This window comes from Athene cunicularia (assembly GCF_003259725.1).
Source record: "Athene cunicularia isolate RWA chromosome 26 unlocalized genomic scaffold, athCun1 chr26_part1, whole genome shotgun sequence".
Lineage (NCBI taxonomy): Eukaryota > Metazoa > Chordata > Aves > Strigiformes > Strigidae > Athene > Athene cunicularia.
Genome location: NW_020799136.1, coordinates 3156375 through 3181126, shown reverse-complemented (window position 1 = coordinate 3181126; position 24752 = coordinate 3156375). Strand labels below are relative to the sequence as shown.

The 24752-nt window shown below is 52.3% G+C and overlaps 2 protein-coding genes across 2 annotated transcripts in view; one reads left to right on the top strand and one right to left on the bottom strand.

Annotated features, from left to right (window-relative positions):
- Positions 1-135: 135 nt before the first annotated feature.
- On the top strand, positions 136-13963 carry PHTF1 (putative homeodomain transcription factor 1). The gene is made up of 16 exons (XM_026864230.1): positions 136-287; positions 526-685; positions 1443-1565; positions 2368-2527; positions 3390-3560; positions 3641-3718; positions 4352-4561; positions 4822-4950; positions 5339-5611; positions 5851-5982; positions 6127-6213; positions 6437-6592; positions 6891-6986; positions 7392-7517; positions 7806-7839; positions 13945-13963. The coding sequence occupies exons 1-15, from the start codon at positions 257-259 to the stop codon at positions 7824-7826; spliced, it is 1953 nt and encodes a 650-aa protein (XP_026720031.1). The 5' UTR covers positions 136-256; the 3' UTR covers positions 7827-7839; positions 13945-13963.
- The window catches only part of MAGI3 (membrane associated guanylate kinase, WW and PDZ domain containing 3), a 34551-nt gene continuing 18631 nt past the window's right edge, over positions 8833-24752 (bottom strand). Inside the window, exons 13-20 of the mRNA XM_026864228.1 lie at positions 24157-24349; positions 22813-22998; positions 19766-19951; positions 16701-16803; positions 16486-16618; positions 15863-16006; positions 13986-14124; positions 8833-11937 (exon numbers count right to left, since the gene is read on the bottom strand). Of these exons, the coding sequence (XP_026720029.1) occupies positions 10838-11937; positions 13986-14124; positions 15863-16006; positions 16486-16618; positions 16701-16803; positions 19766-19951; positions 22813-22998; positions 24157-24349 (2184 nt within the window). The 3' untranslated portion in view covers positions 8833-10837. The remainder of the gene's footprint in view (positions 11938-13985; positions 14125-15862; positions 16007-16485; positions 16619-16700; positions 16804-19765; positions 19952-22812; positions 22999-24156; positions 24350-24752) is intronic.

The following is a 24752-nucleotide window of genomic DNA, read 5'->3' as shown; positions in this document are numbered from 1 at the left end:
CGGGCCCGGGGCTGCGCCCGGTCACCCCCCGCAGCTGCGGCGGCGTGACAGGGTTTGGCCTCGGCCTAAGTAAGGGAATTCTTGTAATTCACAGTTGATGTCTCGTTTGTTTTTTCTTTAATTCTAAGGCTCTACATTTGCCAAAGCCAAGCCCGAAATTCCCTGGACATCACTCACTCGGAAAGGAATTGTGAGAGTTGTATTTTTTCCATTATTCAGCCAGTGGTGGATACAGGTCACCTCCCAGCGTATTTTTATGTGGCTCCTGGTGCTCTACGTTATGCAAGGTGAGAGGTGGCAGCGCTCTGTGGCGCAATCCTTTTTCTGCAAGGACTGGGACATCATTTTGTAGCCCCTGATCCAAAGCATAAGGGTCCCGTCTGAAACCTGCTCATTGTGGGTTTCGCGATGTGTGGCACTAGAGTTTGCAGACGCTGTAAAGCACAGTAAAAGTAAATAGTTCAGACAAGAACTGGGCCGTGCTGCTGTTAACTTTTGCATTTGATTCCGCTTTCTCCTTTGCAGTCATAGCAGTTGTGTTGTATTTCATGGTGCCTGTTGTGAACGCGAGTGAAGTCATGGGACCGATGTGCCTTATGCTGCTGATGGGAACCGTCCACTGTCAGATAGTGTCCACCCAGGTCAGCCGCCCCTCGGGGAGCAACGGGCTCGGCCGGCGCAGGAGGTGAGCGGGGGGGTTCGCTGCTGGGCCTCAGAGCGCGGTGGTGCCTGCTGGTAGAAGTTAACGGGTAAATGCCTTGTCTTTTATCTTTATGTAAATATGTTATTTAACCTTAAAGTTGAAAATGAGTGTTTTCTGACTTGCTTGTAATCTGCTCATAACCGAGACCGATGCTGCAGATCTGCCGGGTCTGGTCAGGTAGGTCTGGTTTAGCTCTCAGCTGGGCCCTTCCCGGTTTGACACGCCGCTTTTTGTGGCGGGGAGGGGAAGGGAGGGGACAGTTCTGCACAGAAAGGCTTCTCCACGGTTTTTCAGACCCGGCTGGTGTCCTGCTGCAGGGGTGGCCGGGGTGTTGAGGTCAGGGAGACGGTGGCTGGGGGGGGGTTGGTTTGTGTGTTGTTACACCCGTTTTACTGTGTTAACTGTTGGGTGCCCAACTCCGTTGGAGCACTGTGATAGGATGGGCTTGAGCACAGGATGGTGGATGTGGGTAGAGCTTTGCCTCCATCAGATTCCCACAGCAGAGATTTGGTCCAGATTTTGTCTGTTTGAATCCTTTACTGGGCATACGCTGATGTCCTGTGGGTGTATGCACAGTTTCTGTCAATCCAAATAAAATTTATTTGGAAATAAGCATTCTGTCTGCATGACTTAAGAAAAATTGCATCTAAAAAGCTGTTCAAATCTGATTCAGATCTTTTAAGAAAAGCCTAATAGTCGCCTGCTAAGCAAATTTAATTCTCCTTTTTTTAAAAATCAGGAAGTTACGCAAATCTGTGGGTGTCGATGGGAACAGTTGGTCTCCTGACAAAAACAGTAAAGAAGAGCAGTCTGAATCTGCATCCATTCTTAACAATTTATTTAGTATGCTTTTCCAAAGGAGGTATGTGATCTTCTCTGGGTTTGTTGCATTTGTACTGACACTGTGAGCGGTTTGATATCTGGAAGATGAAGACAGAATGTGTAACTGTCGCTGGCGTCCCCAGAGTCTGCTCGTTAGTTTCTTTTGGACTCAAAGCCCCGTGGGCACTGTGGCAGGCTGACTGCTCACGCGTGTTCGGCGTGTCCTTAGGAGGAGGCCGTGCTTTGGCTGCAGCTGAGCCTTAGGTGAGCTGCAGAAAGTGATGGAGCCAGTTTTCATTGATCAGATGAGTGACCTCTCTGGAATGTGTACACTCAGGGTCTGTCACTGTTTTACCTGATTTCCCAGAAGCAGTTGTGCCTTGTTTAAGTTGCTTGGATAGTCATCCCACTTTACCACCTTTTTTCTAAAAGTAACTCGAGGAAAAGGAGGATAGATTTGGGGATAATATGTCATTGTTGTCTTCTGTTTCCTCAGGTGAGTTTCTTGATGAGTTTTCAACTGACAGATCCTTTCTGGGCCTGAGGGCTTTTTGTCTTCTGAGTTGTTTACTTATTTTTTTTCAAAATAGTAGTGAGAAAAAATTTTCCTCTGGGTCTGGAAGTTTTAAGGTACTATTAGAGTTACAGATGAGCCATCCAGTGCGAGTGGAGCCCTTCAGCAGAAGCGGGACACAAAGAGCCTGTCAGCAGGAGAGAGCTGTGTGTCCCCGCAGGGGTATTGCTTAACGTTGTACCTGTGTGGCAAGTGAGAGAGACCATGATGTTCCCCTCAAAGAGTTTTCCTCTGACATAAAAGCATTTAATTGTATTTTCTCTCACAGGATCAGAAGAGTAAAGTTGGTAGCTGAGAAAGGGACCGAGACAGAAAATGGTGTGAGTGCTGTGAATAATGGCGTGAGACACCGACACGGCAGATCTGAACACAGGCTGTTGCACTTCAAAGAGAAAAACAAACTTTCCGATGGGGAAAAGAGCCATCAGGTACGGGCAGGACAGAACCCTCTGAAGTTGCGAATTTCAGCGTGTTCTGTATGTGCCCAGGAGTTGTTGGTTTGATCTAATAGAGGATTCTCCCTCCTGCTGGCCCTTGCTTGCATGTGGGAAACGCAACCACCCTTTCCACTTCTCGGCCGAGCTGCGGGGCTGTCGGGGGCGTCGGGCGCAGCTGGCCCCGGGGAGCAGCTCTCGTACCAAAGTGTGGAGACTTCGGGTCACAAGGTGTTCAGTTAAGGAAGACTGCTGATAAGGATTAAAAATAAATAATCTAGCGATTTTCAAGAGCAGTTCTGTAAAACGATTTGCCTTGCAAACAGTTCCCTGCAATATCCCCTCGGGGGCAGGCGGGGAACGACTGAAACATCCCCGGGGGAGGGGGAAGGACGGAGCTGGAGCATCGTGGCCTCTGTTGAAGCCAAACGTGAAGCTTTGTGCAGTTGCTTTAGAGGCTCCCGGTGTTAACTCCCAGATGAAGAGCTTCCCCTGGAGTCCCAGCTCCTCTGTAGCCGTCTGGGGAGGGGCAGAGAGGGATGCAGGGGGTCACCTCACCGTTTTCTGTTCTTGCCTGCCGGCCACCAGCTGGTGGGTAACTGCTGGGCTGGGTTTAAGGTCGCTGGTAGGACCCGGCCGAGAGCTGCTGCCGCCTCTTCCCGCCCTCGCCCCAGCCCCGGCTCCCCCCACCCAACATTCCCTCCCGTGGCGTCGGTGGCAGGGGGGGTGGCGAGGTGACGTTGGCGATGTCCGTGGAGCCAAGCTGGACACTTTCTGCATTTTGTGGGAGACCTGGTGCGGGATGAGCGGTCGGTGGAGCGAGGCGCGGGCAGGTCTCACCCTCCCGCTGCCGCAGGGCGACGGCGTCCACAGGGGCGTCTCGGAGGAGCTGTCGAGCGAGGAGGAGGCCGAAGCGACGGCACAGAGGGTCTTGTTACGCCAGAGCCTGGAAGGGGCTTCCAGTGACAACAGCTATGAAGAGAAGAAGAAGAGGCCTCTTGTTTCTCTGAACCAGGCTGTCTCGCAGGTACTCGCCCTCGGTTTATGCCACTTTCCACCACAGCTTTTGCTGCGGACATTGAGCTGGTTTTCCTTCGGTTTCGGCAGGTCAAGCAAGTCCTGAAAGGTGCCAGAGACTCCGACAGTGTCGTGGAATCTGAACTGGAATCCACGTTGTATGGTCAGGTACGGTCACGAGTGGCAGGGACGGAGCTTGGGCCTGGCAGGGACACCCCCCGCAGGGCAGGTGTGAGGTGTGGCCCCCTCCCAGCAGCTTCCTAACCTTTGCTCACAGCTGTGCAAATCCTACTTTGTTTTGCAAAACCAAGCCAAACACAAAGTCGCTCTCTTGGCGCTGTAGGTGGTCTAAGCCGCCTCTGATTGCTCGTGTTGGATTGCTGCAGGTGCTCTGGTGGTTTGGGAGGCAGCACTGTATTGAGCTTCTACGCCAATGAATTTTGATCTTAAAATGAAAAATAAATCTATTTTGTGATATATACTCATTCACTTCATTACTTTATCCTCCCCTCTGCCACTCCCCACCTGAAAATAAAATAAAATTTGAGTATCGAACTATAAAAATCTATAAATGAGTACAGAATATAAATCTTAGCAGAGATTATGCAAAAGCCAAAGAACTTTTGTATTAGAATGAATAAGTCAATTTTTATTTTGCCAAGTTGGGACCGGAGGTGGGACCCGGCGCTGTGGGTGGGTTCCTGTGCCCGAGGCAGAGCCGCCCGGGAGCTGCCCCGTGCCCGTCGCTGGGGGAAGGGGCCTCTGCGCGGGGCTGCGCTGGCGGAGTTTTGCTCTTCCCAGGACTCGAGGTCCTGCCTGAGCGTGGGGTCCCGGAGCTGCAGCGTCACCCGGAGGGACTCGGAGAGCACCCGCCACGACTCGGAGACCGAGGACATGCTCTGGGACGATCTGCTCCACGGGCCCGAGTGCCGCTCGTCCTGCAGCAGCGACAGCGAGGACACGGCCGTGAGGGGCGGCCGGCGGGACCTGAAGGAGGACGTTTTCCAGCAGGTTGGTTCCTCTGTATCCGGCAGCTGAGAGTGCTGTGAGAGCCCCCCGGCCCCCGCCCCGGCCTCTCTCCACGTGTCAGGGGTCTCCTTTCCCCCATCAGCTCCCTCCTCCCCGCCCCTATCGCCTGGGCCACTGCTGATCCAAACCAAAGTCAAATTTGGAATCCCCCTCTCGATCTAAATACTTTCTAGGAAAAAGGGTCGTTTAATAGCGGGACAGAAATAGATTATACAGCTTTTGCATTCTTTTCTCTTTTACAGAACCATTTGTTTTGGCTGCAGAATACGAGTCCAGCATCTGCAAAAGTGAGTGCCCTGATCTGGGAAGGGAACGACTGTAAGAAGGTCGACATGTCTGTGCTGGAGATCAGTGGGATCATCATGAGCAGGGTAAGAGGGCTCGAGGCACCGCGGCCTCGCGCGGGAAACAGCCCCCAAACACCCGGGAGTAGTTACACATGCAAATACGAACTGCAAGGACAGTTGTCCCTAATGTTTTTCCTTAAAAACTGCATAAACCAAACTTGAGGAGGTCCTGCTCGAGACCAGCTGCTGGTTATTGCTGGCTGTGTCTCTGCAGTGTGCTGAGGTGGTGGTTTTATTGTTCATGGACTGACTGTTGTTGGTTTTGGGCTGAAATGGGTGGAATTGTTTCAGGCTGTGTCCTCTGAAGGGAAGGGGAGCTGAGGGCTGGACTGAGCCAACCCTGCCACGCCAGCTCGCCTTTTCCTTGTTACCAAACCCAGGTAATCACCCTGGCTTTGTTCCTGCTCACCAGGTTAATGCCTACCAGCAAGGAGCGGGCTATCAGATGCTGGGAAACATCATCACCCTTGGATTAGCGTTCCTGCCCTTCCTCTACAGGCTCTTCCGCACAGACCACCTGGAGCAGCTCTGCTCCCTCTCCCTCACGGAGCTTTTGCACATCTTTTGTGGAGCACCTGCGAGTGCCCCCGTCGTGGTTTTGTCTGCGATCAACTTCCTTGAAAGACTTTGCCTCACCTGGATGTTTTTCTTCATGATGTGCGTTGCAGAGAGAACATACAAACAGGTGGGTTCGGGGTCCTGTGCCCCTTCCCTGCAGCAGGCCGGGTGCTCTGGGGGTGCTGCCGGGGCTCCCCTGCACCCCTCACAACCTCCCGACACCCTCGGGTGCTGCTGCAGCCGCGGTTCCACCTCCACTGTCCCCCCCGGGGCCAAGCACCGTCCCTGGGCCGCCACTGCTCCAGCCCAAGCGCTCTCGCCTTTTAGACCAGTTGATGTTTGTGTGTTTTGGTTTTTATCGCGCAGAGGTTTTTGTTTGCCAAGCTTTTCAGCCACATCACATCTGCTCGGAAAGCCAGGAAATACGAAATCCCTCACTTTAGACTCAAGAAGGTTGAAAACATCAAGATCTGGTTGTCCCTTCGTTCCTACCTGAAGGTGAGCTCTGACGGGGGCTGTGACGACCGCAGCGGGGGTGACCGGTGCCTGTGGGTGACTCCCAGCCCTGCTCACTGTGGGGTGGTTACACCCCTTCGTGGGGAGCCCCCCCGCGCCCTCAGACCTGACTCTTTGTTCCTGCAGCGCCGAGGCCCCCAGCGCTCCGTGGACGTTGTCGTATCGTCCATCTTTTTACTGGCTCTTTCAATTGCTTTTATATGCTGCGCCCAGGTGAGATTCTCACTTTCTTCTTTTTTTTAAAAGAAGTAGGGGAGGCCCCTGAACTACTGGAGGCTTTTGCCAACCTACAAAGTGCTGGAGCTGCAGCGGCTCAGGGAGGCGTCTGCAGTTCTCAGGAGCTTTGAGCTGCTTGGGGGGGCTGAGGGCGACGCTCCCCCCCCTGTCTCCCACCTCGCGTGTGACTGACGCTGCCGCTTTTCTGCTTCCCATGCAGGTTCTTAAGGGTCACAAAACATTTCTGAATGCAGCTTACAACTGGGAGTTCCTGATCTGGGAGGCAGCCCTGCTGCTCTTCTTACTACGTCTGGCATCTTTGGGCTCCGAAACCAACAAGAAATACAGTAACATCTCAATCCTGCTTACGGAGCAGGTACCTCCATTTCGCTCCTTCTCCCTTTGGCTTTGGTGCTTGTTTGGATGTAACTGTTGCATTTCAAACCAGCTTAAAAAATACCGGAATCAAATTTTTAGATTTAGAAATCAACCCTTGCGCTGGATGGGAGACAGTAAAACACTGGAAGGGACAAGCTGTTAAACATCTGACAGATTCAGATTCTAAAACTCTAGATTTTTGTGTCTGGGCTAACACGTGTTAGCCGTGTCAGTCAGAAATGCCTGGGGCCCAGTGCTGGAATGTTAACGCCTGGTCTGTAACGTCCCCGTCACAGATAAACCTGTACCTAAAGATGGAGAAGAAGCCAAACAAGAAGGAACAGCTGTCGCTAGTGAACAACGTTCTGAAGCTCTCCACAAAGCTGCTGAAGGTGAGCTGGGACCGGGCAGGGTCAGTTCTTCCCACGGGGGTTTTTCTGTGCTGCTGCAGCCACGGCCTAAGCTCAAGCGCCACCAGCGTGGTGTGGTTAATTAATTTCTGCTGCAAACATTTGCTGAGCAGCAGCTCACTGCGATTTAGATGAGCGAGAGGGGAGCTGAGCACCAGCCCGGCTCAAGTCCTGTTTCCTCCGGCAGCCACGGGGCCAGGAGGGAGCGGAGCCCCCCGCTCCGGGCAGAAGCTGCTGCTCTGGGCTCAGCCCAGCCCTTGGTCAGGGGACGGCCCTGGGCTGGCAGAGCCGCGCAGGGTGAGCCAGGGCTGCCAGCCCGCGCCTCGGGGCGTCCATCGCTGCGGGCAGCGACCAACACTGACGGGTTTGGCTTCCCCCTGGCTGCAGGAACTGGATACCCCGTTCCGGCTCTACGGGCTGACCATGAACCCCCTGATCTACAACATAACCCGTGTGGTTATCCTCTCCGCCGTCTCGGGCGTTATAAGCGATCTCCTGGGCTTCAACATCCGAGTAAGTGCAACAACTCCCCCACAACCCGCCAGCAGCCGCCGCCTCAGGGGCACTTTGGTCCTGCCACCAGCTCCCTCCCCTGGGTGGGAAGGTCGCGGGTTTGAACTGGGCTCCTCTGACCCCGTAACTGGGAGGATGAATCCCCATGGCCCTGAGCCAGGCTCGGGGAGGAAGGACGGGCCTGGCCTAAATTCCAGCCCGGTTGAGGCCTGAGGTGCCTCTGCAGGGGCCGGGCCCTCCCCTGGCCCCCTGCTGGGTCCCACCCTCACACCCGGGATCTCTTTTCAGTTATGGAAAATCAAACCCTGAACCGAGCGTCGGCCCCGGGCAGAACGCGGAGCCGCTCTCCAGCTACGGAAATCTGGAATTAGGAGTTTTTAAACAGATGCTCAGTGTGCATCAGCTCTGCCTCACTGTTCCACAGCGTTCAGAATAAACTGGTCTAAGGGCCTGCACGCAGCAAACCCAGGCACCAGTAGGGGGCACTGGGGGTTCTGGGAGTCGGGCTCCCGCCGGAGCTTCGTGAAGGCGCTGAAGGGCGTTTGTTCCCCTCGGAGCTGCGCCCGTTGCCTCTTGGCCCCGAGGGGCACAGGAGGGTTCTGCCCCCCCGGCGCTGGCCCAAATAAACCACGAACTGCGTCCAGGAGCAGCAGGTACGCGAGCGCCCCTCGCCCCCGGCCCGCAGGTGAAACTCCTCTCAGCTCTTTCTTCCCTGCACCCCTCGGTGCAGCTGAGCCCGGGCTCAGCCCCAGGGGCACGGGGGAAGAGACGGGGCAAAGTCCTTGCCCAGCAGCACCTTCGTGTTTGGAAAGGGCAGAGGAGTAAAACATTTTGTTTCCGAGACGCCTGTTACACTTACCTTCTCCTTCAGTCCCTGCTGTCCCCTAGTAATGAAAGAACCAAAAACTGAGGAACTTTTCATAGCTTCATTCTTTGACAGAGGGGTGAGATGGCATAAGAATTTTTGGTAGTAAATTGTTTACAGCTATTTTCTGTACAAGGAAAAGTTGTAAGATGTAAAAGGAGATGACAATTTTATATATCAAAATATACAAATAAACCTACAGTACAAGTATTTCATCATTGACAACTGTTTCTACACGACTCGATGATTTTCATAACCACCTTTGCTGAACATTTGTTATCTGAACAGGGGGTCAAGGGAACTTCCAGTAATAAACTGCAGTAATAAACTGGTTTCCAGAAGGGTATTATGTTTGTGGGCAAAACCTGGGTCACAGATTGAGCTGTCTGAAGTATCACACCACTGAAAGTCAACACAATCTATTTCATACAGTGCAGAACCAACAGGCCATGAACTGGAGTTTCTTTTTAATATCTATATAAAAAATAATGAGCGATTTACAGGTCTCTCTAGTCAGAACCTCAGAAGTATGTATAAAGGTGCTGTACAGTATATAAACATTTACACCCAGTACATCCATACGTTGCTCAGCATTCCAAGGCCACATTGCTAAATCGTCTGGGACAGAAATACAGAGACAAGTTCTATGGAAGGAGAACTCACACACAGGTAAGACACTAAATCGGGTCACAGCAACAGAAAAGAAGTGTGGGGGTAGCGGATGCCAGGGCAGTAATTTCAGTGGTGCTAATTCATCTTTGTATTAAAGGTCTGGATCTGTGCTCAGTGGTCAGGGCAAGCGCCTACGCTCAGCATAAAACAATCTCGTTAAGAATACAGGGATAATATCTACACAGGCTACTTCAAAGTATTAAATATTTTCACAGTCGTACTCCGCAACGGGGAGTATTTGTACATGTGATGCTACACAGCAAATCTCAATGGATCAACCCATGTCGAGCAGCAGAGCACGGTTCAGATCTGCTTTAAAGCCTATTTAATTTTCAAAGTCTTTGTTTAAAAAGCTGTTTGAGTATTCATCTCTACTTCTGAAGAACTCAACTCAGAACTGACTCACTGTGCTTCATTAAGCTTTAAGAACATCAAACGGGCCAAAGCCAAAAGTCACTTTCAAATAGCAAATCATCTTGGTTTGGATTTTAACGTAAGTAAAGCTTGACCCTTTACACCTCCTTCTCCTCCTGCAAACTGGACCAGTGGGCTCCTTTTACCACGTTTTTGGAGTCATTAAAAACCTAACGCCAGGAAACCACCACTAAAACTATGATTAAAATAAAACCCTTTAACTTACACGGTCTGCTGTTCTTAACAGCTGTCGGACTGATGTGTCAGTAGGTTCTGGTGGTAACATTCCTTTCTTTTTAAACACGTATTCCAGCCCAAACAATAGATCTTAAGTCTCACGTACCCTGTACATCACCCGATGTAGCACTCCTAGAACAGATCACACGTTCAAAGCGAAATACAGGAAACTTCTAATAATCACAGGCAAGAACTTCATCCAGAAGCCACTACGGGAGCTGGTTCTGTCCTAAAGGTCAATTGTCTCTACAGAGGGAAAAAACCCGATTCCTAACGCACACTAAATGATGGGAGATGGGACCTGAGCCCCCAGCACCGCCGAGAACAGCTGCGCACGCGCTGCCTCCGCTGCTGAGGGTGACACGGGTCCAACCACAGGATCGACATCATTTAACAGAACCCAGAATTTGCTCTTTTCAGACAGATGTTTGCAAACAGTTGCTGTAAGCATTCCTTACGAATCAAGAAAATCAAGCAATTTTGCCGTGTTCATAAAAAGCAAAATTACAAAACATTGATTATGTCAAATATAATTATCTACATGATTGTATTAGGTATAAAAATTTAAGGAAAAAAACCTCAACTGAACAGCATCAGTGGCTCATTTGCTGCCCTAGAATTGACAGAACCAACTCGCCCATCTTCTTACTGAACCAGTAAGGACGTGTATTCCCTTATGTAAACATGCAACATGCTCTTGAGAAAACACCCATTGTGAACAAAACCTTTCCTCTTCTGTGAGCGGGGTGCGGATGAGAAGGAGCCGATTGACTGGATACAGCAGATAACTTGGCACAAGAACGAGGAGTGAGTCATGATCACATTGGCAATACAGGCATTAAATAATTTTGTTCAGAAACTCACAATACTATCTGAGCAAGCCGTAGCAGTGCAACGTCGGGAGCAGCAGAACACCGCCTTCCACAGGACAAGGGGACAGCAGCTTACGAAGAGTTTCATTTGAGCAATCCAAGAGTCCTTCATGCAGCTTAGATAACTTAAAACAATTCAAATACTTTTCCACCCTCTAACCAGTTTCTGAGAAAAATGACAACTTTGTGAAAAGAAACAAAGCTTTTAAATGACCGTTATTAGAAACTTGATTAAAACATGTTCTAAAAAAAGGTGTCAGTCAAACCCGTTTTTCAGCCACACCCGCTGTTTGGGTGACTTTACATGCGCTTGGTACCCTCCAAGGTCCAGGAGTTATCGGTGTTTTCTTGACCGGAGAACTGTTCTCAGATTTGGAAATTCCATCATCTTTGGTTTCATCGGGCAGCTCCACGTGTCTCTCCCCACGCTGTCTGTTCAGTGCAAGAGTCTCCTGTGTTTCCAGCCACCTTTGTTTCTCCATGGAAAGCAGAGGAATATTGGAAAGACTGGAAGTTTTGAATCTGATGGGACTTGGCTCTCCAGAATTTGATTTCTTTATTTTTTCATCTTCAGACGTGTTTCTCCTAGAGTCACCGAACGGAAGATTGTTCTCATCAAATCCCGCCTGCTGTCGCTCTGGGGGCCACCCTTCCATCTTTCCAGAAGTTTTTTGCTTCGTGTCTTTCCTGGCGACTCCTGTTCTACCATTTCCACCTTTCAGCTGCTCAACAGTCGCCTTATCACCACCAGCTGTTCTATCTGGATGTTCCTGTAACCTGCCCACTGTCTCTACGCTTCCTTGCTTACCGAGATGCTTCAGGGGACTGGCAGACCTTCCTCGATTTCCTCTGGAATACTCTTTTTTGTTGCTATTGTTCATCCCCATTTCGGTGGGTTTACTCTCGCCCTTTCTGGAACTGTCAGGTTTATGTAAGAGATTGCTGTAGGTTTTTTCCGGATCCCCTTTCCTGGGGCTGTGGAATCCCGTGTGAGGGTGTCCCTCAGCAGCCACTGACGTCTCTGGACTCGCAGATCTGTCTCTTCTGGTCCCTAATTCCAAACTGCCTTTTGTGATTTCAAACCCGGGGCTGGAGGGACACTCCCATCTGTTCTTTGTTCTCTGGGGAGAAGAGTGAAGCTTCTTCTCAAACCGGTTTTCAGTTAAAGTGCTTATCTTGTCAGGCACAGTGTTCTTTGCTTGTTCCAGTTTCTCAGACAGCTGAACTCTCGTTAAAGCTTCTCCTGGTACTGGTAAATAACACACTTCAGGTGGGGAAGCAGAATGTGAAGATGAAGATAATGGTGACTGTTCTTCATATATTACATTTGACGAAGATGGAATAGAACTATCCCAATCACCTGGAAGTGAACAATGAGAGATTTGACTAAATGACTAGAAAAAAAACCTCTAATCACTAAATATTTTAGCAACGGGCATACTACTGAGGTTCCAGGGTGTTATATGAAATCTTCAGTTTAAAAAAAGATTAAGTAGTGGCGAACTCTCAAAATCTTATTTAGTCAGTTTTTCTGTATCGTGTTGTTCTACAACCTACAACCACCGTAAGGATGAGATTCGGGAACACACTCGTGCTCGGAACGCTGGCACGATCCCTGCGGGACTGACACGGTCTCAGCAGAGCTCTAGAGCCTACGCAGAAAACGGCAAAATAGAGAGTCCCTGACCTACAAGGTTTAATATAAGAAAACCAAATGAACTGAAACTCTTAGAAAACTGAAAACAGTGAAAAGTTGAGGTTATTCGTAGCTTTGCATTTTAATAACAGGAAGAGATGAAACACAAGACATGCAGATTTACCAAGTCTTTAAGGAAAAACCAAGAAAAGCACTGAAAGCCCTTAATGCTGCTCAGGTTTCACGTAGGGACACAGACTGGAAGGAGCCAAACCTGAAGGAGGAAGAGAAAAAGCCCAGAACTACATACCAAAATCACAGAGTACAGCAAGCAAGACTTCAATCAGAAACGTACGATTAACAGCAAGACAAGAGGCAACAAAACCCTTCCCCTCTCCACAGCTGATCTGAGCTAAGGTCAGGCCTTGGGCAGAGGGCTGGACCGGACGGGCTCCCCAGGCTCCTTCAGACTTCTCTCTGATTGTGTGTTTCTGCCTCAGACTCAGGTTTCAGGCGCAATTCTGGAGAACTACAGCGCAGCCCTCGTGTGCAGAGAGGCACCGAAACGGTGTCAAGTGGGGAGAGGGTGAGGGCCCTCCCGCGCCTCCCTCTCCCCCAGCTCACAGGCGCTGCTGTGGGAGAAGCGCAGCAGCAGCTCACCAGGAAGGAGCAGGACTGGCTCCAACCTTCGCCCCTGAGGGCCCAGCGATCAGTGAGACACAAACCCGGCAGGCAGGGCCGCCCCGATGGCACAGAACAGCCCCTGCAGCTCGCAGTCGGGCTCCTCCCGCGCCACTCGCCCCGATCCCGCTGCGCGGGCTGGAGCAGCTCAAACCTGAAGGGCCGACTTCGAGGGCTCTGGGGGAAAGAGACAGGGCAAGTTCTGAGCAGATTCTATCCCTCGAGTGGACGGCCGTTGCTGCCTGCAAATGGCTGAACACAACAAACTATTTGGGAGTTCAAACTGTGTGTTTGGAAATTTAAACTCGCAGCTGGTCAGTTATGGAAAAGCTCTTGGTCAGGAAAAGGGCCCCCGCGGTTTAGGGCGTTTACCGTCAGAATCCTGGCGCCAGCACCAGGGGTTAAGAGCCCAAAAGGCGCTCAGAGTGTCCTCTGCCTTAGAGCACAGCCACAGGCCTCTCTGATCTGCAGTCTGGAGCCCTTCCTAAGTCAGACTCGACATCCTCGGTTTTGTGCTCTGCACCTGAACTCCTGCACGCATTTGCTTTTCTGTCCCCCTTTTTTTTTTTTTTAATACACAGATGTGCTTTCCTGTTGCAGATGCAGAAGTCACACCTTAAACAGGGCCCATTCTGGGAGCAAAGCCGTCTCTCCCTGCTTTCTCAAGTTCTGACTTTGAAAAACCAAACATTCCATAATTTAGAAGGCTAAAACCGGTGAAGTAAATCTGCACAGAAATAATATTCTTAACAATATAGGCATTTTGAACTGAGTACTGTATCATAGAAAATTTTAATTTAAATTAAAATGCAATCAGTGTTAATTATCACATTTGTATAGGAAAACTCGATTAGCTTGGACAGAGCTGAGAAACTTATTACAATTACGGAGTGATTCCACACTACGTAACATTCCTGGGTACTTGTCATGTGTTAATTCTCCCCAAAATCTTCCTTATATTTTAAAATAAATACGAACACCCGCACGGCTGTCGGAAAGGGAAGTGCTGACTGTTTCAGCAAACAAGCGCCCAAGTGTCCTCCCTCACTGCCTCGGACCCTCCCCGCCAAGGGGCACTGGAGGTGACCTACTGTGATCTGGTATCAGGCCAGTCCCTGGTCTCAGCAGCAGCAGAACTTTATTCCCTCCGGCCTGAATCAGCTCAATGGCTCGTGTGTGAGTGATTCCTTGCGTGGGTTCTCCATTAATTTCCACAATTTGGTCACCAACCTGACGAGAAAATAGCGACCAGGTTAATCTTTGTGAATCTGTGACACCATACACTAATTTTTAGTTTAGGAAGAAACAAATCGGAGGCAGGTGCTTCTGTTTTTCCTCTCACACTAAAATCCCCTCAGCGCCAGCAACGACGCCCGCGCGGGCAACTGGGAGCTCTGCCTGCAGCTCTCCTGCCCGGCCAGAGCCGCCACACAGCCGCTCCCCTCATCCCAAGGGACGGGACGGACGCCGCCACGGGCTCAGATGTTTCCAGTCTGGGTCGTGGCGTGGAAGGAGCTGACGGGTGAACCGCTCCCACGCGGCACCACGAGCCCGACCGAAGCCAGCTGGGGTCCCGCGGCAGCCTCCCCCCTACCACAGAGCTGAACGCCCTCCCGGCAGGGCGGGTTCCACGGCAGGGAAGGATTTTTCATTCTGCGGAGGAGGGATCACCGCGATCACCACTACGGTCCCCGCGGCCTCCGCACCGGGGAGAGGCGCGGGGCAGGGAACCCCCGCTCCGCCCCGGCAGGCTGCGGGAAGGGCTGGAAGGGCCGAAGGCTCCACAAACCTGTTTGCGGTACACGGGTCGGCCGAGGGATGTCACTGGCGCACGAACCGAGCGGCCTCAAGAGCCTGGCCGGGCTCGGTCAGCCGAGCGGGCTCTGCCGAAGGAGGGCACTGCCAGGTCGCTCGCCGGCAGGGCAGGACGTGCCTCCTGTCATGCTCAGCTGCCACCAGGGCGGAGAAAGGCCTCGGCACGGGTTTAGAGCACAGCCAGAGGATGAGACATCCCCCAGCCGAGGGAGGGACAGAGCGACAGGGAGACTGTCAGCGAGGCGGGCTGGGCGAGCGCGGTCCCGCTGCACCCCGAGCTCCGGGCGCAGCGCCCGCGGGACGCAACCACCGGGTGCCAGGCGGTGCCAGGAGCTTCACCCGGGCGCTGAGGCCTCGTGCTCCCGGTGGAGGTCGGGGCGCGGGGGCCGGGGTCCTTTCCCCGCCCAGCCCGGGTGCGAGCGCAGCCGCCCGCGAACCTTCGGCTGCTCTGCCCTGAGCGTGGGGCCGCGGAGCTTGGCACAACACCGCTTGAAGGGCAACGCAAGAGAAAACACCAGCACTAAACACTCCACTCACGTACTCCCTCAGGCAGCGGGGAGAGGAGGGAATTAGTGTAAAGAATCAGGATCACAGAAGTTATCGGTACTTCGAATTTCACACCCAGTTAAGCCCCCCAGCAGCCCCAGCGAGGTCTGGGTCAGCCCTGTCCTGCTGAGCGCCGGCTCAGCTCCCCGCTCCGGCCTCCCAACACCCAGCTCCGGGCCGTGGCACCGCTGCTCTTTGCTGCTGTACCCGTGTATTTTGCTTTTACTACAATACTTGAAAGTGAACTCCTTACACAAACATAAAATGAACACAATAACCAGGCGGGTTTGTACCTTCAAACGGCACGGAGCAGGACACACAAAGTGCTCACCAGCTCGCTGCCTCGGGCAGCGATTCTCCTTCCAGCTCCCTGCTCCACGGGGCAGTTTGTTGTCAGAGCTCCTGCAGTGCAGCGAGTGGCTGCTGCCCGCAGCCGGGACACGCGGGGAACTTGGGCCGGGGGCAGGTGGCCGGGGCTGGCCGGAGCCGCGCTGCCCGCCGGGACCAGGCGCTCGGGGAGGAACAGAGTTCGCTGCCACTGTGGGTAAATTAACGCCTCAAAAGGCCAAGTGGGGATCAACAAACTGATTTGAGAAGACCAACTCACATGCACTCTGCCGTCTTTGACAGCTGGCCCGTCCTCAGCCAGTCGAAGGATGAACAAGCCCATGTTGTATTCCTTCCCTCCTCGAAGGCTGAATCCAAACCCTCGAGGGCCCCTTTCCAGCTCGACTGGGAAACAGCCAGGATTCTGCGTGGGAAGTCAGAGAGAAAAAAGATGAGGACTTGTAGGCACATTTAAACATTTGTTTTTCTAGAAAAATGCTTCACACATTTCTGTATTTTGAGAAGCACGCAAGCCGTGATTTAGGCTGAATTCAGCACCGCTCAGTACGATTAGGTGTAAGGGTTCCATTCTCAGTCTAAACAGACACAACGTTTTTCCTTCTAAGTTTTAGATATACATGAAGTTTCTTTAAGTAACTTTGCCAAAGGGTCTGTAGTAGCCCCGTTGCAAGCACTTTCTGTGTCGTTTATAATTTTAATGATTACTCAAGTATGCCAAGGAGATAATCAAATTTAAAACATTAGCAAAACCACCGAAACACTTAAGTGCATTCTTATACACAACTTTTTTTGACAAGAAAATGTTTATTGTTCTGGTTTTGAATCTCAGTGGCAATGCCACGGTAGCGTCTTGATGGAGCAGTATTTTGGGGGGGGGGTTACCTGTGCCTGGGCGTGACGGCTGCCAATAATCGGAGCAACGCCAGCGTCGGGCTGTGTCAGGTGCTTGTGCTCGGGCCAGGACAGCCTGTAACTGTTTGAAACTTCTTTTCCAGCTTCGGCTTCTGTCGCTCCCCTAGGCAGAGGTGAAAGGACGAGGGTGTTACCTCTGCGTTCCAAGCCCTCTGCCCCCCGGCCGTGCCCCCCCAGCTCCGTACCTGTCTGTGCCGCCAGGGTTGAGCTGTGCCGGTCCCAGCAGCCGGTGCTGCGGAGCTGGACTCTGCCTGGCAGAGTTTGTTCCTGAGGGAGGACCACGGTGTTCTAATGAATTCAGAGAAAAATCAACGGTCAGAGAGAGCCCGGCAGGTACAGAGCCGGGCGGGCTGCGGCCGAGGGGGAGAGGACGGGAGGATCTTCCCAGGTCTGGGGCCGTAAGCCAGGAACACGAGTGCAGGTCGCTGGCTCCATGGAATGAATTACTAGGAACTTTGTTCGTATTTACGCAGCTTTTCCTCAGAGAAACAACACGATTTGATCAGCAGCAGACAAGAGCAGGAGGGTTTTTACACTGTCTGCAAGTTGATAAAGACCAGAAGGGACGAAGGCTGGTCAGATCCATGACGTCAGTCTGGATATTCAATATATTAAAGTTTCATAAGGGATGAAGAACAACACCCATTTGAGAACACATCCCTTCCTAAAGGTGAGGAGAACGAGGATCTGAGGGGCAGTGAGACTCAGGGGATGGCGAGGAACTGTCAACGCCCTCGAGGCACAGGGGAGCGTTTGCTGCCGGCCAGTTCCAGGGGAGGTCAGGAACTGGTCCCACAGCCACGCCACGGGACTCGCTCACTGACAGGTTAAGCAGCAACGAAAGCAGAGTGACATTTAATAAAATCTTTTAAAATAGCTCAAGATTATTTTCCCTTCCACACATGCTGAATTATAAACTAATAAACTCCTTTTCCTTGTAAGGGTTAACAACAAAATCCCAAGCGCCACGAGGAGCGATGCTGCAGCCCCTGTGAGGTGCACCACATCACTGCATTTCTCAGCGAGGAACAAACAAACCCCAGTAAAGTCCACAAAGCGCTCACGCGTTGGAGGGAAGGAAAACAAAGCGTGTTGTTGGACCGAGTCTCTGAGGTACACGAGACCTCCCGAGCCCTTCACAGGGCTGCTGGGTGCTTTTACTGTGACGTGCCTTCAAGAGGTTTTTCTCTAGAGACAAAATGTCAACTTTTACTCCTGGTTTACCCTCGGAGTTTTAATTTAGAAGCACAGGCAAGAAAAATGCCATCTGTTTGTACAAATCCTCTAAGTCCTCTTTTCAGCCTGCTCTCTTGTGTTTCCAGCTAATACATGACAAAAGCTGACAGGCTCCTGCTCTTGTGAAAAATGTTAAAGAATGTCTTCTGGCGCACGAAGTGGAATCCGTTTATTGGTATGAAAAGGAAAGATCACCCATCTGCGAGAGCTGGGAGGGAGAGGGAAGGGGCACAGGCAGCGTTTTCTGTGCCAGCCTCAGAGGGTGAGGCACAGAAGCTGATGCCCTGCGGAACAGCGAACTCCGCGGGGTTTGCGCTTTGCCGTGCCGAGCCCCGGCAGAACCGGCGCTCCGCCACGCCGGGATCGTCCCGTTACCGTTGCCGGTGAACCGCCCCCAGCAACCCAGCGGGAGCGCCCCGGGCCCACGTCACAGCCACCCTGCCGCAGGGGTCACCTCGGACCGGAGCCAAATCAAGAGAATTTTAAAGCAGCGATACATTTGCATTTCAGTGGAACAGGTTCTGCTTCTCTCCCCTTCGCTGTCACAGAATGCTTTACACCTGAAACACGCCAACTCCAGCTCCTCTAAGCCACGCTTGACTGGTCTCTTCAACCGAGTTTTACCACCTGCTACTGACTTTTTTTCCCCCAGCTCTCTTTGTTGGGTCTTGTTTTATCTCTACGTTTTGGCACCAAATCTGTAATTAAGGAAGCGCAAAAAGTTCTTATGCAGAGTCCAGGTGAGGACAGGGATAAATAAGGGACAAAAATGTTACAGTCAGAAAGCTCGGTCTGAAAACAAAGGTGACTAAGAGCCCCGGAGAAACAGACCTCATGGAACCAACTCACTACGGCTGCATTATCACTGCCCCGGGCAACTGTTTTGAGGTGTGTCCCTTCCAACTGAAATGAATTAGATTTGATAAAAATTAAAATCTTAATAGAAAAATAACGATTTACAGAAGTTTCTCTGCTTCAAGCATTAACAAAAAGGAAAATTGTCTTTGAAATTCCATATTACAGGCGGAGATAGCATGTTAAATATTTGCAAAGAATGTGTAATTAGAGACTCATCAGTGAGTAACACATTCTGGCTTCAGGTATTTATTATTTAAAAGGTGAAGAAAGCCAACTTTCTGGCAAAATGACAACAGCAAGTTTAATTAAACCCACAAGCAGCAATCCAGAAAAACGCAGCGGTAAGCAGGGCTGGAAAACAGCTTTTCTCTTGAAATGATTGGATTTTCCGTATTTATTGGGAACTGTTTGTGCAGAAACAATCCCAGAGCGAGCGCAGCGTGGCACGGGAGCCTGCGCTAGGAACGCGCTCTCCCGGGACGGGACTCCGCAGTCAGAGGCACCGAGGCTGCTCGGGGCAGCGAAGGATCCGCGGCGGGCCCGGGAGGCTCCGGGGGGACCCCGGGCGAGGCTGTCGCGGGCTGGGACGCTTTCTCAAAGGGCCCTCCTGGCAGACAGAACCACGGGAGGTTTCTGCCGGGCCCCAGGGAAGCAGCATGAGGCCGTTTGTGCGTTTTCGCACGGCGGGAGGGAAAACCTCCGAGGGCCTGAACTGGGGTGCGGGTGTCCCTGCGGGCCGGGGTGCTGCCGCTCCGCCCGGCGGGGGGAGGCACCGCGGGGGGGGATTTTCTCTCTGAGCATCGTCCCGCGGCTGCTGCAGCTGCCCCAGGAGAGGTCACTTCTCTTTGGCTGAGGAGTACAAGGTCTGGACAGGACAGTTTCCATGGGAGCAGCAGTGTCTCTCTCGTGTGAGAAGCCCTGGGAATTCCTCCTACCCTGCACCGTGGGGTTAATGCCTGTATCTTATTTCCCGGCAAAACCACCTTGGAGAGCAGCAGGCTCTGCCCCGCCTGCCTTCAGCTCTTCCAGAGCAAACACATGAGCTTCACGCTCTTTTCTTTCATTTCCAAACCTCTTAAAATACCGCACGCTGCGTGAACTAACTTCAGAAGTGACAAACACGAGGCTCCGGCAGAGCCGCCCGCCCGCTCCTCACCTTCCTCAGCCACCACAGTCAGGGTCACCACGTTGCCCGCGTCCTTGATCAGCTGCACGATGCTGTCGTGCGAGAGCTCCACGATGGACTGACCGTTCACCGCCGAGATGCGATCCCCCACCTTCAGCCTCCCGCACTGGTCAGCTGGGCTCCCATCTATAACCCGCCCGATCTTGTGAGGAATCACTACGAGATCAAGAACAGGCACAGCAACACCATTAACGTTCAGGTCAGGTAAGTGTCACCCAGACCCAGAACTGCCACAGTCAACCCAGAGCCCGCTCCTGCCCCGAAGGGCAGCACTGATGGGACAAGAAAAACCTGAAAATCATGGAGAAAGTTTCACTTGGGTGAATGGAAACACCAGCCTGACAGCACGGCCTCACCACGAACAAGGTGTTGTGCCTAAAGGAGAACAGGGGAAGGAACTGGGTCACCTCTGCAAAGGGATGAGCAAGACCCCAAGTCCCAGGAGCACTCTGAGGCAGATTTCCCTCCCGTAACTTATCTCCCATTTCACACACAGACCCCGGAGCATTGCGTGGACTCAGAGACGGGGACAGACAACCAGTTTAACACAGTTGTTAGAAATCTGGACGCATAGGTTAACTCTTCCTCCTTGCAACCAAACCATGAAACCTTAAATACCCAAAAGGAAGTCGAACTTCTCCTGCCAGAGACTGACTTCACCTGGCGAGCACCTCGGCAGCGACCCTCAGCACAGCAGAGTGAGCTGCGGCAGGAGCAGGAGGAGACAGACTGCTGCTGCTTCCCGGGGGGAACACGGCCGCAGGAGGAGCGGAACCAAAGGGCCAAGGAGGGAGGGACGCTCCCTGCCCCTCCAGCTCTCCCCAGGACGCAGCGGCGCGGGGCTGAGCCTCTTTCGGGGTTTGCTGACCCGGACGCTGCAGATGGCACCCGGCGGCCCCAAGACCCGGGGCAGAGCCGCGGGGCTGCCCGTGTGCTGACGTGGCCCCGACAGAAGGACCCGTGTCACCTCACAGCGCGTCCGCCAGCGTCTAGAGCAGCCCCTCGTCCATCTGGATGCAAAACTGGCTCCTGTCCTTCCCAAATCCCTCACAGGGGCGGTTCTGCCAGAACTGCTGCGCCGCTCCTTTGTAACTCGGTTCCAAATGCCTCTCCAGACTGACCTCCGGCTGCTGCATCAATGCTCCCTGGTCCTTCACGCAGCAGCCTGTGTCTCCAGGGCCCGAAGGGGTTTGGTGGATACCTGTCCTCTGCCGTAGCTGCTCTCCTAGACACGCTCTTCTCCGAGGGATCGGAGCGCTCAGCACCGTTCCGTGCCTGTCAGGATTTTAACCAGCTGGCTTTTCCAAGCCACAACAGCAGATCTGAAACACTTTCAGTGTCATCAGCCACCCAAGATTAAGCAGCCATCAAGGATTGCTTTAATGAGCCAGCACACGCAGAAGTTACTGCGAAGGAGCAGACATTGATGCCTTCTAGCATTTACCATGAGTTCAAATTTTAATTACACTTCCCTTAATAGACTGGTTTTTTTAAGTATTATATAAACCTAAGAGCCAACTGTGCAGAGCAAAGCACTGCAGGGTTGCAGACTCAGTCGCTGATGACTTGTTTTTAAAATATCCTGGCTTTAGAAGAACACAGTAGCTTCACGTTAAACTGCGACACAGGAACCTCCTGCGCAGCGCAGCCCGCGGAAGCGCCTCTTCCACTGCGTGTCCGAAACAGCCCGGGCCAGGGGGCCGCTCTGCCCAGCACTGGAACTGCCTTCGTCTTCTACTTTCAGCTCTAATATCTAATAAACGGGTTTGCAGCACATCCCCCGACACAAATGGTGTCTGTAGTACCGTTGTAACAGGATATAATTCTGTTTAGAATATTTTTTCTCGATAACCAACTGGCCAGACCACACTCCGTGCACCCAGGGGCACCCCGAGGCCAGCGCAGGCCGGGAAGGTGCCAGCTCGCCCCGCGCCAGGCGCTCCCAGAGCCTTCCTGGAAAGGTTCCGCCCGAGCCAGGCTGCACCGTGCTCTAAATACATATCGGATGAATTCAGCACAATGTTATTTAGAGACGCTTTTTTTCTGTGCTCCTGCTGGTTTTTTATTGTGCCGTAAAATGAAGTGGAAAAACAGAAGAAAGTGTCTGAGGCTCAATAAAAAGAGAGACAGGCTTTCGAGCCATCGTTGTGTCTGTCTGGGACCCGCCGAGGAAGTTTCAGAAGGGTGATTTACACCCAGGGTTCCGAAGTGATGTCATCGAATTGCGTTTGTCTGTGGGTGAACAGAGCTGGCCTGTTACTTCCAGTGCTGACACAGGCAGCCCCGACCCGAGGCCGAGGGGAAGGAGTCTCGGCGGTGGTGCTGCCCCCGAGATGTGGGGGCTCTGCGGGGCGGCCCCGCTCCTGCGCAGGGGGTCACAGATCCTTCCATTACCTGGGCTGGACTCCAGGGCTTCCCGCCAGCACCTTCTCTTGCTCACTTCTGCTCACAATATTGCTTTTAATTTTTGCTTTTAACCTCGGTTATTTTGCTGTTTATCTTTACAACTATGCCTGAAGCCAGGTCTACGCATCAGAACTGTAACACCGGAACATGCTACTTCTTCATTCTGATGATCCTTTGACAGACACCCTGTCTGACAGCGACAGCTTCATTGCTTTCTTCCAAGTACCGTGGTCTCTACTTTCTCAGATCCCCAAAAGAAGAAATTCTACCTGATTAGGTAATGTAAAGCCAAGGTTGAACCTCCACTTCCATTAAACCGCCTGTGAACTAATGCAGCGTGAGGATGTGCATCGCCACCACAGCCCGACACCACCCACGTCCTGATGACCACCCTGCGACAAGCGCACGCTCCTGCCCGTGACAAACCTTCCCCCTGCTCCCCACTTGCGTCACAGTTGGGTGACAAAGAGCATAAACACGGTGCAAGACAGAGCAGGCCTGGGGTGGTCGGGCTGTGGAACAGCGTGCGTGGAAGCTGACTGTGTCTGTAACACCGCCCGCCAGAGAGCCCGCGGGAGCCCAGCACCATGCAGCCCCAACGTGGCACTTACCGCCCGGAGGAGGCTTGTTCTTTGAGGTGAGGATGACGAAGCCAAACCCTTCGTTCTCCTTCCGCTGCAGACGGACGTCGTAGACCTCCGGGGACTGCTGGTTTGCAAACTCTGCCCGATTCGGTCGGGGAGAGCCGTTCTGCGCCAGCACCGCCTGCGACTCCTCCTCCTCCGGTTGCTTTTCCCCTTGCAGGGAACAGACAAACAACACATGAGGAAGAAACAATACTGCTGTTTTAGCAAGCCACTACAGCAAACCTGTGCCTCTCCGTATCAGCGCCAGCACGAGGAAACACTGTCTGCCTGGGAAAGTAAGGGGCGAGTTTATTAACAATGCGGTTGGGATCAAACAGAAATCGGATGCAGGACAAAGCGTTCAGAGGCCCAGAGGCCCACACAGGTGTGTGCAGGGACGCACGGGAAGGCGGCTGCACACAGCAGAGAGACTTGGCAGTGCCCACACAGACTCTGCCAGAGCCACCTGACACCCTTTTATAGCAAAAACCACCGGGGTTTTTCTGCAGGCTACGAGTACAAGACCTGCGGCAGGGATCCAGCTACAAACTACAACTGTGGCTACATCAGTGAGGAACAAGGGCTTCCCTGGAACAAATGAAATGGTTTTTAAAAGGCAGTTTGAAGACTGAAGCCAGGCTTTCTGTTAGGAACCTAAAAACTTTTGGTCCAGAAGTAGTCTATCAGAAGGCATCTTAAAGAAATCGGGAATTGATCTTAAAAATACTTTCTTCCTTTTAATTACATACACTCAGAATTAATGGTTGAATAACGCAGTGGAAAAGCAATACTGGCTGCTGCTGGGAACAGGGGGCTGTTATCAGTGCTCCTGCACCCCGTCCCAGCTGTCAGCACCAGCGCGTCGAGGACAATGATCTCCTGTGTGCTGCCGACCCGGACACTGATCTCGGGCTGCAGAGTCACAACATGCTGCCCCGAACCATCTCTGCTTTGAATGAACTTATTCTTGCTATGCACAGATGCCAAAGGACTTGAGAATACAGCATGTTGTACAGAAAGGAGATTGTGTGCCTACTTGATCTGCAGAGCATTAGTGGCTCTTCTAACCATTATCTGCAAAAGGGTCTGAAGGAAACACCACTGCATCGCTGTTTTCAGAGCCCTGACCATGTCAGCAGCGTGAACGAGCGATCAGCTGATGCCTCAGTGCTTAAGTTCTGCTTTTCTCCACTACCTCATGCTGCTCAGCTCTAGGGCAATGACTGCTAAGTTTCAGAGCAGCTCTACCTGATTTTATGACAAAACGTAAGCGTTGCTTTGGCCAGAGGCGCGTCCTGCCGCCCCCCCTCCGGACAGACGGACACCTACCACCGAAGAAGATCTTCCTGCGGACTGTCAGCAGCACCTGACCATTCCGTGCAGCGCTGGTCATTAAGTCCAAAACTTGCTTGTGTGACTTGCCCTTCACAGGGACCCCGTCGATGCACATCAGCTCGTCGGCAGCTCGCAGGCGGCCGTCCTTCTCGGCCGCGCCCAGGGGGATGATGGCTCCGATGTAGATCTGTCAGCAGAGCAGTCGGGGGTTGAGCACAAACTCACCACAACACCTAATGGTTGGACTCCAGGTGAATGCAGACAGACGAGGGCTTTGGGGGAGGCAGTTTTAAGGATCACCCGGCTGGAGGAGAAGCACCGCCAGCGAGCGTGCTCTGTGCCAGCTGACTCGGGGATGCAAGCTGGGGGCTCAAAGCATTCAGTAAATACTTCAAGCTTTAGGGGATTTTTAATCCTCCTTGCCATCAATTCTGAAGTATCACTATCTCTTTAGCATGTTTTTCAGTTTGTTGAAAAGCCCAACTTCTGACATAAGCATACACTGTGTACTTGCTATATATATCATTTCCCAGACATTACTGAAATGAAAGCCCCTGTCAGTCATTCTTTTTTTTTTTTTTTTTTTTTTT